Source organism: Diabrotica undecimpunctata, chromosome 7 (assembly GCF_040954645.1).
Source record: "Diabrotica undecimpunctata isolate CICGRU chromosome 7, icDiaUnde3, whole genome shotgun sequence".
In the NCBI taxonomy this organism is placed as follows: domain Eukaryota; kingdom Metazoa; phylum Arthropoda; class Insecta; order Coleoptera; family Chrysomelidae; genus Diabrotica; species Diabrotica undecimpunctata.
The window spans coordinates 99,198,809-99,212,157 of record NC_092809.1 but is presented as its reverse complement, the minus strand read 5'-3'; the positions used below and the strand labels follow the sequence as shown (position 1 = coordinate 99,212,157).

The 13,349-nt window shown below is 30.4% G+C and overlaps 1 protein-coding gene across 2 annotated transcripts in view; it reads right to left on the bottom strand.

The window, feature by feature from the left end:
- Window positions 1–11,004, bottom strand: part of LOC140445641 (tubulin monoglutamylase TTLL4-like) — a 79,995-nt gene extending 68,991 nt beyond the window's left edge. The window contains exons 1-4 of one of the 2 annotated variants that reach the window (XM_072537857.1): window positions 10,848–11,004; window positions 9,318–9,541; window positions 8,102–8,385; window positions 3,623–4,293 (exon numbers count right to left, since the gene is read on the bottom strand). In XM_072537857.1, the coding sequence (XP_072393958.1) occupies window positions 3,623–4,293; window positions 8,102–8,385; window positions 9,318–9,528 (1,166 nt within the window). In that variant the 5' untranslated portion in view covers window positions 9,529–9,541; window positions 10,848–11,004. Of the gene's footprint in view, window positions 1–3,622; window positions 4,294–8,101; window positions 8,386–9,317; window positions 9,670–10,847 lie in introns of those variants that run through there. The other variant, XM_072537858.1, reaches the window with a different exon arrangement.
- Between the last annotated feature and the right edge of the window lie 2,345 nt (window positions 11,005–13,349).

Sequence of the window (13,349 nt, the reverse complement as noted above, 5' to 3'; positions counted from 1 at the left end):
TCGCAGTTGAGGTCCGGTTTCGTAAAGCCTGAAACACAAGAAAATGGTCATCTCGTACCGTGGTCATTCTTCTTCGTCCAGAGCCAGATCGTCTGGATAGCAAACCCTTCTCCTGAAAGCGTTGAAGCACTCGTTGAACCGTAGAAACACTTTCGCCAACAGTTCTTGCGACTTGCCGTTGAGTGTGACCGTCTTTCACAAGCGATATATATATATATATATATAAAATAATTTATTTCACTATTTTATATTTATTAATTTAGTAAATTTGAAAACGTATTTTTCTTTGAAAATGACGTATACTGTATATACGGTACGCAGCAAAATAAACAGTACTGAAATGAGTATATAGCCAGACATTATTCACGACGTCGTTCCAAATAAAACGGATGTTCAAGTTGCCCTCCGTTCAGTTTCAATCATTTTTCGTAGCATTCACGAAGGTTCTCAATCATGTCTGTGAACGAAGGCTGTTGAATGGCACGAAAAAATCTTGAATTTAAGTCTGCAATTCCGGAATGTCAGACGGTGGATCGGTACGAAAAACAGTCTCCTTGTGGCACGTGGTAGGGTCCTGGCACGACAAAATCTCTGAAGATTATGTAGAAATGGCGTGATAATCTGTATCGCTCCTGATTAACGGTTAACGGCGTTCCATCGTGTGCTTCAATGAAATACGGGTCCAATATACCATGTGCTGTATCCGCACACCAAATGGTAATATGGTCACTGTGAAGGGGGTACTCGGCGATGCTTGAATACAAGAAACCGTGTATGCTTGTTAATGGATCCATTTAAATGAATATGGCTTTCATCGGACAACCAAATATTCGATAACAACGACACATTCTCATAATCCATAGCCAACACACGTGCGCAGTTTTCGACTCTTCATCAGCTGCACTCGGATGCCGTCGGTCTGTATTTTCTATGCAAACACCAATATTCTTGAACATTCGACAGTGAAATCAATCACTGATATTTAATTTTAATGATGTTCTTCTGAGGCTTCGTTTTGGTGATTGCAGCACTTGATTAAGAACACGCCCGTGATTCGTATTGGTTCGTGACCTTTACGTTGGCAAAGCACAGTTCCCGTACTACGAAACTTATTAACAACTGCTAACATAACGCTGTTACTCGGAGGCTGTTTCATAAACTAAAGCCTAAATGCGTCGGCAACTGATTTTAAGCTTGGACCATTTTCGCAACCTTTTCTGTATGACTGAAAATAGTACTCCACGATAAAAACTTTTTCTGCAACTCTAAGAACCATCCTGAAACATCTAACATTAACACGACATTTACATATGTTATAACGACTTTCGGAACAACTCAGTGCGTTTTGGCGCATGACACATACAAATTTGGCACATACGCATTTCAGTATTGTTTATATTGCAGCATACTGTATTAATTGTTTTTTAGCAGGTCAGGTAGCTTCTAAAGTATCTTAGAATTAATTTTTTCCTCAAAATCTTAATTTTGTATCTCAATGTCTTGCCTCAAAATTGCTGGAGATTCCAAATATTGTTCAACCTCCTCTATTTGTTTATAATATTTTTTAATAACGAGGGGCAGTAAAACCTGCTGTTTGAATATGGTCAGGTCCATTTTGAGTGAGCTTCCAATCTATAGTATTCATTGTATTTCCAAGCCACTGCTGCACTTAATAAAGTAAATGTTGCTCAGCTGCTGATTGAGTGGGTGACAGCATGGACACTTAGAAGTTCAGACTTTATATGCATACAACCTCTTTTAAAACACAGGTATCTAAGTTTATTTATTGTTAAGTCGCATGTTGAGTATTGTTTTGCATTGTACAATGTGGAAATAATTTTCTTGAAATAGACTATTTCTTGTTGACAATAATTTTAGAATTTTCCTTTTTCCTTGACAGAAAAAGGCTGATGTGTCACAGCTGGAAAATGCATACAAAAGGCCACTACACTATTTAAGGATGCCTTCATGGATTGACTTGACTACAGTCATGTACATGTACAGTCATAAATTTCTTCAGATTATTTTCCTCTGCTAGGTTTCCAGAAAAATATATTTTTATTTTCAGTAACTTTTTGCACAAATATGACTAGAATCTCAATATCCTCTGCAATCATAAAAACTGGTTGTTATCAAAAGACAAAAGGATGGCTGTATCGACCATATATGATGTAGTTCTCTAAATATAGGTCCATCTATAGGAAGGTTACTAAAATGTATATCTTTTAAATCTAGAATGGAAAATGTCAATAACAAACAAAAGGAATCTTGGAGTATAGTTAATAATGTTAGAGCCAAAGTTCCCCAAACTATAATATTACAGATTGCAGAATAAACATTGCAGATTTCTTTTATTTTCTTCCTACTAACTTGGCCCAAATCAAATATTTTACAAAGCATTAAAAATCCTGTGGTTGCAGGCTGGGATGATATCCCATCTTCCTGATAATGTTCTGAGAGTTTTAGTGGAGGCAATTAACATGTCTTTTTCAATAGGTCACTTTAGTGATTGTTTAAAATTTGCTTAAGTTATTCCTCTCTATACAGGTGGTGACCACGATTTACCTGCTAATTATCGTCCTATCTCTTTGTTACCGTCGCTTTCAAAGGTAGAAAAATTAGTAAAAATCCGAATGATGACTTTCTTACAAAAACACAAATTACTTTCTTCCTTCCACTTCGGTTTCCAGTCATTAAAAAGTACATATTATGCCATTTTAAAATTTATGGAAAAACTTGGAGTTAAATAAAGATTATGTTACTGCTGCGGTTTTCTGTGATCTATCTAAAGCCTTTGACCGTGTCAATCACATAATACTTCTTAATAAACTGGAGAGATATGGTTTTAGAGGCACTGCTCTAAAGTGGTTCAGTTCATACTTGGAAGACAGATGTCAGTCTGTATCAATTAATGAGTGCTACTCTAGTAATATCTTTATTAGTTGTGGCATACCTCAAGGCTCTGTCTTGGGACCTATCTTTTTCTTGATATATTTTAATAACATAATTAATCTTGACATTAATGGCCGGTTTACTATATTTGCAGATGACATCACCCTTGGATCACTTTCCTACCATGTTTTGTTGGGTTCAGATTCTGGGATGACCCACCCATCTGTCTTACAAGCTTAATCAGCTTTACCACAATACCATTGTGGTAATCACAATCCTCATAAACTTGGTAGTGAGTGTAGTTTAACTGTTTAACAATGTTTAGAAGCTCTCTTAGGGTATTAGCTCGTCTTAAGGCCTCTTCATTCAGTGCCATTTCACCACACTAATTATGGTATAAATGAACCAACTACACGATTGGCCCTGAGTACTAATAAATATTATTGACTCCAAAATTACTTTATTTAAAAACAACTAAAAGGTATCTTATAATAAGTGATCTCTTTTACATGTCAATCCATGTATCTTGGATGATATTTTAATAATTTATTGTTGTTAAGGTGTAGTTTTGTTAAAACTTTTGTAAATGGATTGCCTTAATAAATAAATAATTTATATATGTTTTGTATATTGTAAAAAACATAAATTAAAGAAAACTGTCATCTTTGAAAAGCTACCTTGAAATTAATTATTCACTAATTGGAATTTTAATTAAAATGTTTATATTTACCTGTTCACATCGTCTGACAAAGTAGGTATGTTATGGATAGTTTTGGGTTTGACTTTTCTTACTTTGTGGTTGCTCAGTTTAGCTCTAGTTTTTAAAGAAACTTTACTCCTATGAGTTTTAAGTGCAGCTGTTGGAGATGGTTCTGGTGCTGCAGGAGATCCTTTCATTTGAAGACATTTATCCTCTTTATATTTATTACTAATAAAATTTGTATCAGTATTTGATTTCAATTCATTTTGAATGCCATTGGTGTTTGATCTAGGTACTGTAGTTTTAATCACAGCTGTACTGGGATTGAAGACCAAGTTATCGCTACAAATATAGCTAGTGCTTTTTAATGAGAGTAATTTTTCTCGCAAATCCTGAATTTCTCTAGTGTATTTATCTGGGATTGATTCATATTGTTTATTAAAATAAGTGCTGGTATCAAAACACACTGGAATCTGATTACTTAGTGTATGCATCTTAAAGTTTGAGTATGAACAAAACTCATTACAATAGGGGCTTGCTGATGAACTTGTTTTAAATTTGATTGGACTAGGATATTTATCTAAAAGATCACTTCTACTGTATAAATGGCCTCTGGGAGATGTATTGTTATAACTATGACTGGTAATTGATTTATCCGGGCTTCTTACTTCAGATTTCTTCTGAAACGTAGGAATGTCAATCTAAAACAAAAAAAAAAGATAAAATTGAAGACACTTTAATTGAACAAAAAAAATCTACATATTTAATTCCAAGCAAATATCTATATTTGAAGCTTCTTTTGAATAGTTATTATTTTTAATCAAATTTAACCTCACTCCAATACAAAATTTGATGGAGAGGTTTGCAACATACAAAAGAGTTTTAACTTATGAACATTTAATCGGTAAAATTGATTATTAAATTATTTTATCCGATCAACTGTTTAGTATTTAACAATAATGAAACAAAAATTATTTTTATTTTGAAACATCGACATTATTGCAAAACTGATCGAGATGAAATTAATGATAGCTATCTATGTATTCACATCTATGTATTAGTTTGTGTTTTTGTGTTTGTAGATGAAATTTGACTCTCTCATGTTGGCAACAACAATTTTAAGAGATGAATAAAATATCTATCTATATCTATATTATTTTTTGTTTAGTTATTTGTTTTAATATAAAATGTTGTTCAATAATTATTTCATAAATTACCAGAATACGTTTTGTTGTACACTATTATCAATTAGCTACAGAACATGTTCACAGAACAACAGACAGCTTCAGGAAAAATACAGGTCTTAATAGGTGCTTTTTTACCATCTGCCTAACACTGTGTAAATGGTTAAATTAGTTTTTTTTTGTGTTTATATGGTCAAATGCACATTAATAATTTATAAAATAACGAAAAGTTAAAATAAAAACAAACTAATAGTGATATGTTCACCTTTTGAAAAATATGTTAAAATTCTGTAATGGCATTCTGCCTAAGACATTAGCCTAAAGATTGACCATTTGTTTATCCAATTTATCTATCTAATCTAAGTCGCAGAAAAAAATCTATAAGTATATATTTTATTTATTAATTATTTATTAAATATTTTGATATTTTAACTATTATGAGTGCAAGTTGTCTTTTTTTATTTATTTATTTACTATTAAAACTTACTTATTATTATGTATCCATAACATTTCTTAATATCCCTTACACTACAGCTAAAGAGGTCTATATCACAGAGCTTTATCATTATACTGATATTGCATATAATTAGTAGAACAAGCATTATGTGGACTACAAGAAAATAGGTCACTACTGTTCACTCTTAGATTGACCTTTGGCACAAGAAACCTAATAAAGTTGATCAAACCACATGTTTTATATTTAACATTGTTAATATTATAAATAAACACAACACAATGCATATTTCTTCTTTGCTCTAATGACTGCAAGGCAAATATTTGAAGCAACTGTTTTGATGGCATAAGTGAAGGATACACATTGTCTTTCTTAAAGTATAAATACCTTATTTATATAGTGATCATTAAATTTCATGTTAGCCTGTAGGTATATTCCCAGATCTTTATATTTGGTTTTCCTAGATACTACATAATTGTAAATTCTATAATTATTATGAATGTAGTCGATTTTGAGGGTAAAAGATATGAATTCACACTTTTTAATAGTCAACACCATATTGTTGTCTTATAATCATTCTATAACTGAGGTGAGGTCCTCCTGTAGTATATAACTGAGGTGATTTCCTCCTGTAGTAACTTGTAACATTATAAACGTCACATCTTTACCTATTAATTTATATTTAAATAATGTGTAACGATAAGACTATCAAAGAGAATTGAAATACTATTATAAAAATAATGCCTCAATCAACCATAGAAGCTTATCGTCTCTCAAGTGTGAATTCGTCTTGTCTTAAACTATGAATTAAGCACTGAACCCTTAGCTGGTAGCAAATAAAAAAATTATTTAACTAATCATGTTTATAAAGAACATTATCCTGAACCTTAAAAGCAGGATATAAGTTAGGATTATCTGTAACATTTGCTATCATATTCCTATACCAAGCATCTGTTTTTAAATTAGATAAATTCTTGAAAAACTTGAGATGCTTCAGGAATACTACACAAGTAGATAAATCTGTAGTCTTAAATGAAAAATTTGAGAAATCCAAAGAAAGTTGAAACAAATGAATAAAATCCATACCTAATATCATTTTATGTGAAATAGAAGGAACTATTAACACTTAGTGATTGAGTTTTATTAAATAAAGTAACAGGTAGCCAAACATATCCTAAAGTACTCTGAATGTTTCAGAGTTTCACTTCAGTTCAAGAGTTGAACTGAAACATCATAATTAAGTGCTAAATTGAGCTTTTTAAGTAAAAATAAGGAAGGAGAACCAATAATACTAACATGACTGCCACTATCAAGAAGTGCAGAGATTGTCTCATTACCTACAGAAATATAAATATATGGTCTATTATCATTAGTATGAACATCTAGTAATGGACCAGAATTGAAATGTACCTTAGAAGTAGCAAGCAGTCCATCGATGCCACAGGTATTGTTCAAATTTATTTAATGTAAAGCATTGTCTTTGCTATTTAAATATTATGTTTTATGTGTTAAATAAACATGATTAGTTAAATAATTGTTTTATTTGCTATCAGCTCGGGGTTCATTGTTTAATTCATAGTTTAAAACAAGACGAATTCACACTTGGGAGACTGAGCTAGGCGAAGCATAGACAATAAGCTCCCATGGTTGATTGAGGTATTATTTTTATAATAGTATTTCAATTCTCTTCTCTTATAGTTACAAACTGACAATCATTTGGAGTATGTATAGTCTTAAAAAGCTTAAAATATCTGCCTATATCAGACTAGATGAAAATTTAAGAAATTTTGGTAGTGAGTTGACAAAAATTAAAAAAACAAAGGCCCTTTGTTGCTCCATTGGGGGATGCCAGATGTAGCTTGAACTTGATCTGAAAAACACCTACCAATTTTGACTCACTGAAACCTTGATTCCACATATGATTTTATAACTGTACAAGCATCATGTGAAAAGCCAAACTCATTCAATCTCAATAAAAGAATGCTATGGTCAACCATATCAAATGCCTTCAGTCGTTGGTATGCTCAATGAGCAGTCAGTTGTTATTAAATCTAATTGGAATTTATTATTTATTTACTTCATCTTTGTTGATTAATTTCAACAATTATTCTCTATATATTTATCTGAATCTATGATTTTTTTCTATTTTGTTATTTTCTGGTTTACCAATGGGTTAATTTTTGCAAAATATAAAGAAATATGGATAAGTAGCTCTAACAACAGTATTATCCAAAAGCAGCATTTGCCAACTTTAAATATAACAAAACAGATTCATGACAAATACATGTAATAGTATATAAATAAAGCTGTATTAAGATTTTCCCTAGCATTTGTAGTTCCATCTCAAAGAACTTATAGTACAGAATACAATAACAAGATTATCAGTAGAATCACAATCTTTTAAAGGTTATAAATCATCATTATAATTTTTAGTATATAAAATTAGACAAATATTATTTTCAAGAATATATAGAAAGGTGATCAGGTAACATTGTTGAAGTTGATATACATTTTGATGATAGCCGTACAGGTCTAGATCAGTTTCTTTTTTGTTAAAACATTGGTTATTTTACCAGCTATTTTAACAAAAATACATCCTTTAATTCATGATCAAATCAGAAACAACCATTTTGTTGTATGACAAATTTTTGAATATCAAAATACTATATAAATCTTAATATAGTTCTGTTTAATTTATTATTTATTTAAAATTGTATTGAGTTCTATTTATGTTCATATGATTTATTGGAGTAATGCATAGTAAATTTTAAAGTTTACATAAAACGCTGTTTAGTTTAAAATAAGTACTACTTTAACTTTGATAAACATACTTCAAAAGTTAATAAATTAAGAATTAGTGTATATACAAACCTTACTGATCTTCACAGGCTCCAATCTCGACTTCCCTTTTCCTTGCATGCTACCTAAATTTTCTATTTGATCATCAATATCAGCAAATTTTCCACTGGTTTCATATATACCTGCACTTTTACAACACTCAAAGCCAGTTGATTCATTAGACAATTTTGGAAGCCCTGCCAAATTGTTTGAAAGTTGACAATTATTTGATATATAGGAGGTAGGAAGTTCACAAAGATTTGATCTAATTCTTGAAAATTCATATCTCATATCTTTTTCTTGCCACTGCCCCTTTACTGTAATAATAATAAGTACATAATATAAATGATTTACAAAAAAATATTTTTTTTTATATAATTTGGCTTTAAAATAGTATAACTACACGCAGATGAAAAATAAATACTTTGCTTAAAATTAAATGTAATAATTATTTGTTAGATATGTGCATGGCTATAATGCATGTTATCTCCAATTCAACGAATAAACTAATGATCAAGATGATGAATACAGATCCAAATTCAACATATCTACAAAATCACTAGTCTTTATATAGCTTTTAATATGAATGAAGCATTTAGATAAATAAATGACAAGCTTGGAAGAAATTTTGGAATTCAGGAATATCCTATAGGATAAAAAACTGTGGTTTTCAATCATTTGTCAAATATCCCATCATATCTAGTGTTCTACTATTATAAGACTACTTTCATATGTTCTATAAATGATAAAAGTTAATCTACATACTCCACATGTTGTTAGAAACACCAGGGTATCTTTCCAACTGAAGACTAAGTACATAAACATTTTTAAAAAACAATTTATGCTGTTTTACAAGCATACACCACAAAACACATCACAAACAGTTGGAAACAAATTTAATAGATGTACAGAGAGAAAAATAAAAACACCTTAACCAGTAACCCTACATAGTGGTTGAAGAGAATTCATGTCGTTTGAGGAGAACAGATTTCCTCATATAAGAGAAAAATTGCTCTAAATCCAACCATTAATGTATAGAATTTGGAAATCTGGAACATATATTTCAAAAAATGATCTAGCGAATTAAAGCAATTATATTTTTTACATTAATCTAATTGAGGAACTATACTTTTTAAAAAAACCTAAAAATCATAAAACTCATTAAACAAATTTAGATTAATCGAACTTATAAAAGAAAGAAAATGGAGATACATGCGTGATTATAAAAATAATCATAAAATGTACTTACATTCATATTCGAATTCCATGTTTTCGTACTCTTGACTACGATTATATTTCTTTGGAGTTAAAGTCTTTAATTCTTTGCTTTTTCTTCTACAAGGCTCATTCGTTTCGCTAATAGAACGTCTCCTTTGAGGTCCTCTTTCACACATTGAACACCAAGTCCTGTAAGAAAACTTTTCTTCCTTGCTGTAACGGTCGAAGTTACAATCCCCCATGCCGTTCTTAAGCCTATAAATTTATATAGGGCTATTTTTATACAATATCTCAATCAAAAATCACTTAAACTTAAAATCTAAGACACAGAAAAGAAAAATGAATGCTGTGCCTTGGTACCGTTTTAAATGGGAGTGACTATTTCACCCAACAGCCGGTATATTGCTGAAATGTTAGTGGAGACTTCAAAACAAATTTATAAAGTATAGTTTCATATTTTTAAAAGCATTGGCACATTTTATTTTTTTTATTTTAAGATATAATGTTTGTCAAAGTTAAAAATTAAATTACGAAACAATAATCAGAGACAATAACAGAGTGATTATTTGAAGAAAAGTACAGGTGTTTATAGGAGGGAGGATAAATCGGCCAAAAAATTCTATAGAAAACAAGAGATTAAATATCTTAACACAGATATGGATAAAAGGGGCTTAAATAATATATATAATAATAAGACCACTGACATATAGAAGTTTAACATAAATTAAAAACTAATTTAGACAAATTATGGAAAACTATTAAATATCTGAAAAAAGGAAATAAATACATCTAATGAACACAAACATGGACCATAAAATAAGAAATGACATAATAAGAGATGAAAATGAGCAATACTTAACTAGGGAGAAAGCAACTGGGATTAAAATAAAGAAACGCACTGTATGTTATAAAATTGGAATAATAAAGTAAGAGCTAAATTTAATACCTTGAATATGTATAAAGATATTTCTGGAATAAACTAGTGACAAAGAATAATTTGAAAGACTTGCCGAGTTCAATTAATTCAAATAAAAATTAAACCATTTTAAAACGGCTCACCAATAAAGATCCTATTGGTCTGACAACCTGTTACAAATGTGTAATACATATTATAAATATTTTTACACGAATGACTGTAATAGTAATATGTACTAGAAAAAGGAAAGCAAAATTTCATTATTTAAAATATTCATTAGCTTTGGTTATCATCTAGGAATAAATTTTAACAAAATATTTCCTGACTATAATTCTTATATTCTATTTATATCGATATACATCGATATAAATAGAATATAAAATTATTTTTGTTGGAATGTGCATTTTTAGTTTATTATTTCTCCGTCATAATTAAATAATTGGTACAAGTTTTATTAAGTTTTCAACTAGCGTTAGATAAAATAGATTTAATGAACGATTTTTGAAATTCACTAAGTAAATTCAAGCCAGATATTTCCTACCGATCGTCTGCGTAGACACTTCCGATTCAAAATGGTGAACTTTGTAGAAATTTTAATTTGTGAGTTCTATATTTCAAGAAAATTAATTCTAGAGCAATAAATACCTGTTAGAAAATATTCTGTTTACAGTTAAATGTTGAAGACGTCATATTTACTAATAATGTATTTTTTTCATGGAATTAAGACGTTGCATATATTTTAAAATATAATATTAAGTAAAGTCAAAAACACCACGTAAAAAAAGCGAGCAATGTTTTACCGCGTGTTGATGTTGAACGAGCATGGTCTGTTGTAAGGACCATGTCCATGCGTGACTTGTACTGTACGTACATTGCGTACATTACAAGATACAGAAACATGTCTCTAGTCTCTAGTTTAGGGACAGGTGTTTTTTTTTGTATGATAAATATTTTCGCATTTTGTAGTATTTTAGTACCCGTTTTAAATAATCAGATTAAAATATTGCAGTATGTATTATTCGATATGAGTATTCATATATAACAGTAATTTGCTTTCTTTAAAAGATTCCTGTCTGGATATTTTCTGCAAATAGAAGCGATATATTTCTTGGAATATAAGGTGGATAAAATTTCGAATTGAATTTCAAATCTAAGCCCTGGTTTAAGATTCTACAACACCATCATTTAAACCACTATGGACGTACCTATTATGATATAGGTACACGGCTTGGAGATAGTTATCGAATTTCTTCAAAATTTGCAAAAAAAGTGTGAGGATCAGTTTTTAGACCTCTACCACAGTATAGACGTTGTTATTTATACTGTGCCTCTACTATACATTGTTTCGGACAATGACATTAAGCTGGAAATGGGACTTAAAATACACATCATAGTATTGTATGTATTTGTCTATACTAGGAAATTATTTATTGGTATAACACTCATTGGCATATAATAATTGGATGAAACAGACACATCGAAGTTAAATATTAACATCCCTGATAAAGACGTGTGAAGGTGAAAGACGTGTACAATTATTTTATACATCTTTTTAATTTTAATACATTTTACTAACATACTTGTCTGAAACTATTAATGATTAGCTACTGGTATAATAATAATAATAATAACAATATCTGCATACATTTAAAACAAGTGGTCAGTCGATTCCTTATTTATGTACATCGAGTTTAGATTCTAACTCGATGTTTATTTCCTATGTTGTAGTAAACGTTGTGCTAAAGAAGATAGACACTTTAGATGCTTTAGACGCATAGATAAATAATATAGTATTTTAGACGCATATAGGCATCAGGACAGTTCAAATGGGCGATTTGGTTAACACCTTCACGGCGGTTCGAGACCCCGAGGTCCTGTACATGTAATGATCTAAAATTTTTGTAGGAATCTTTCTTGACTTTCCAAATATTCGAAATGCGTATTTTCACTATTAGTCAACCGATGTCGATAGTTCAAAGAGCGCCTTGTGTAGAATTTCGCGGCAAATCTCATAGTAACCGAAATGAAGTTCGTGACCCGGACGACCCTAGCCGTAATATAATAATAATTTTGATCGTAACACGGTACGTACCGCGGAGGTCTTCCGATATTTGAAGGTAAGCTATTATTACCTATAGATTTATTTATAGTTTTTACACAAAACTACACTAATATTTTAACAAAAACACATTAAAATTACTATAAAGTTTTGGTTTATTTTGCAATCTAAACCATTTTAGACACAGATATTTTTCCATTGTTTCATAATTGAATACTACATGATTCTATTTGTAAGACACAAGGTAGAATATATATAAAATATAGATATATGTATGTGAAGATGCCATGGATTATAATATAAACTTTTAATTGTTTATTTCATTGCACTGTGCCTTTTATACAAATATGATATTTGTTCCAGTATTTCGAAAATGGACAAAAGAGCGACCAAAATATTAAAACTAGCTCTTGAAACTGAAAAAGAAAACCAATCTTCTCAATCAAAAGTCATTGTACAGAAACTAGTAGATTATGATGAGTCACCTGCATGTTCTGTTTTTTTTTTCGGAAGAATCTGGTAATAATCCATTACAAGAGCAAAATGGAAATTATTTTGGAATTGTTACAAGAGTTACTCATGAAGAAACAGTAAATCAAGATAATTATATTAGGGAAGATGTTTTGGAAGAAGAAATTGAATATGACCCCTCTGAGAATACATCTATGTGTGAAAGAACTAATATCGAAGTATCAAGTGACAATGATGATGAGCCATTTTCTAGTGACGATTCTATAATAGATAGAAACTACATGCCGTCTTCTGAAGAAGAGTCAATTTCAGAAGCAGAATCAGATTTATTTTCTGCTTCAGATGCAGGGATCAAGATAATCAATACTCTGACCTAAATGTCACTAACATTCGAAGTCAACAATGTGACCTATAGGGGCCTATTTTTCCGAAACTCGACCCGTTTGTAACAATATGTACACAAAAGTTAAATGTTAATATGGAAAATATCAAAGAACCGCTAGACGCTTACATGCTTTTTTTAACCGACGATGTTTTGGAACTGATTATTAGAGAAACTAATATGTATGCAATTCAAAAATTAGATATTTCCAAGAAAAGTAAGAAAGGAGTTGAAT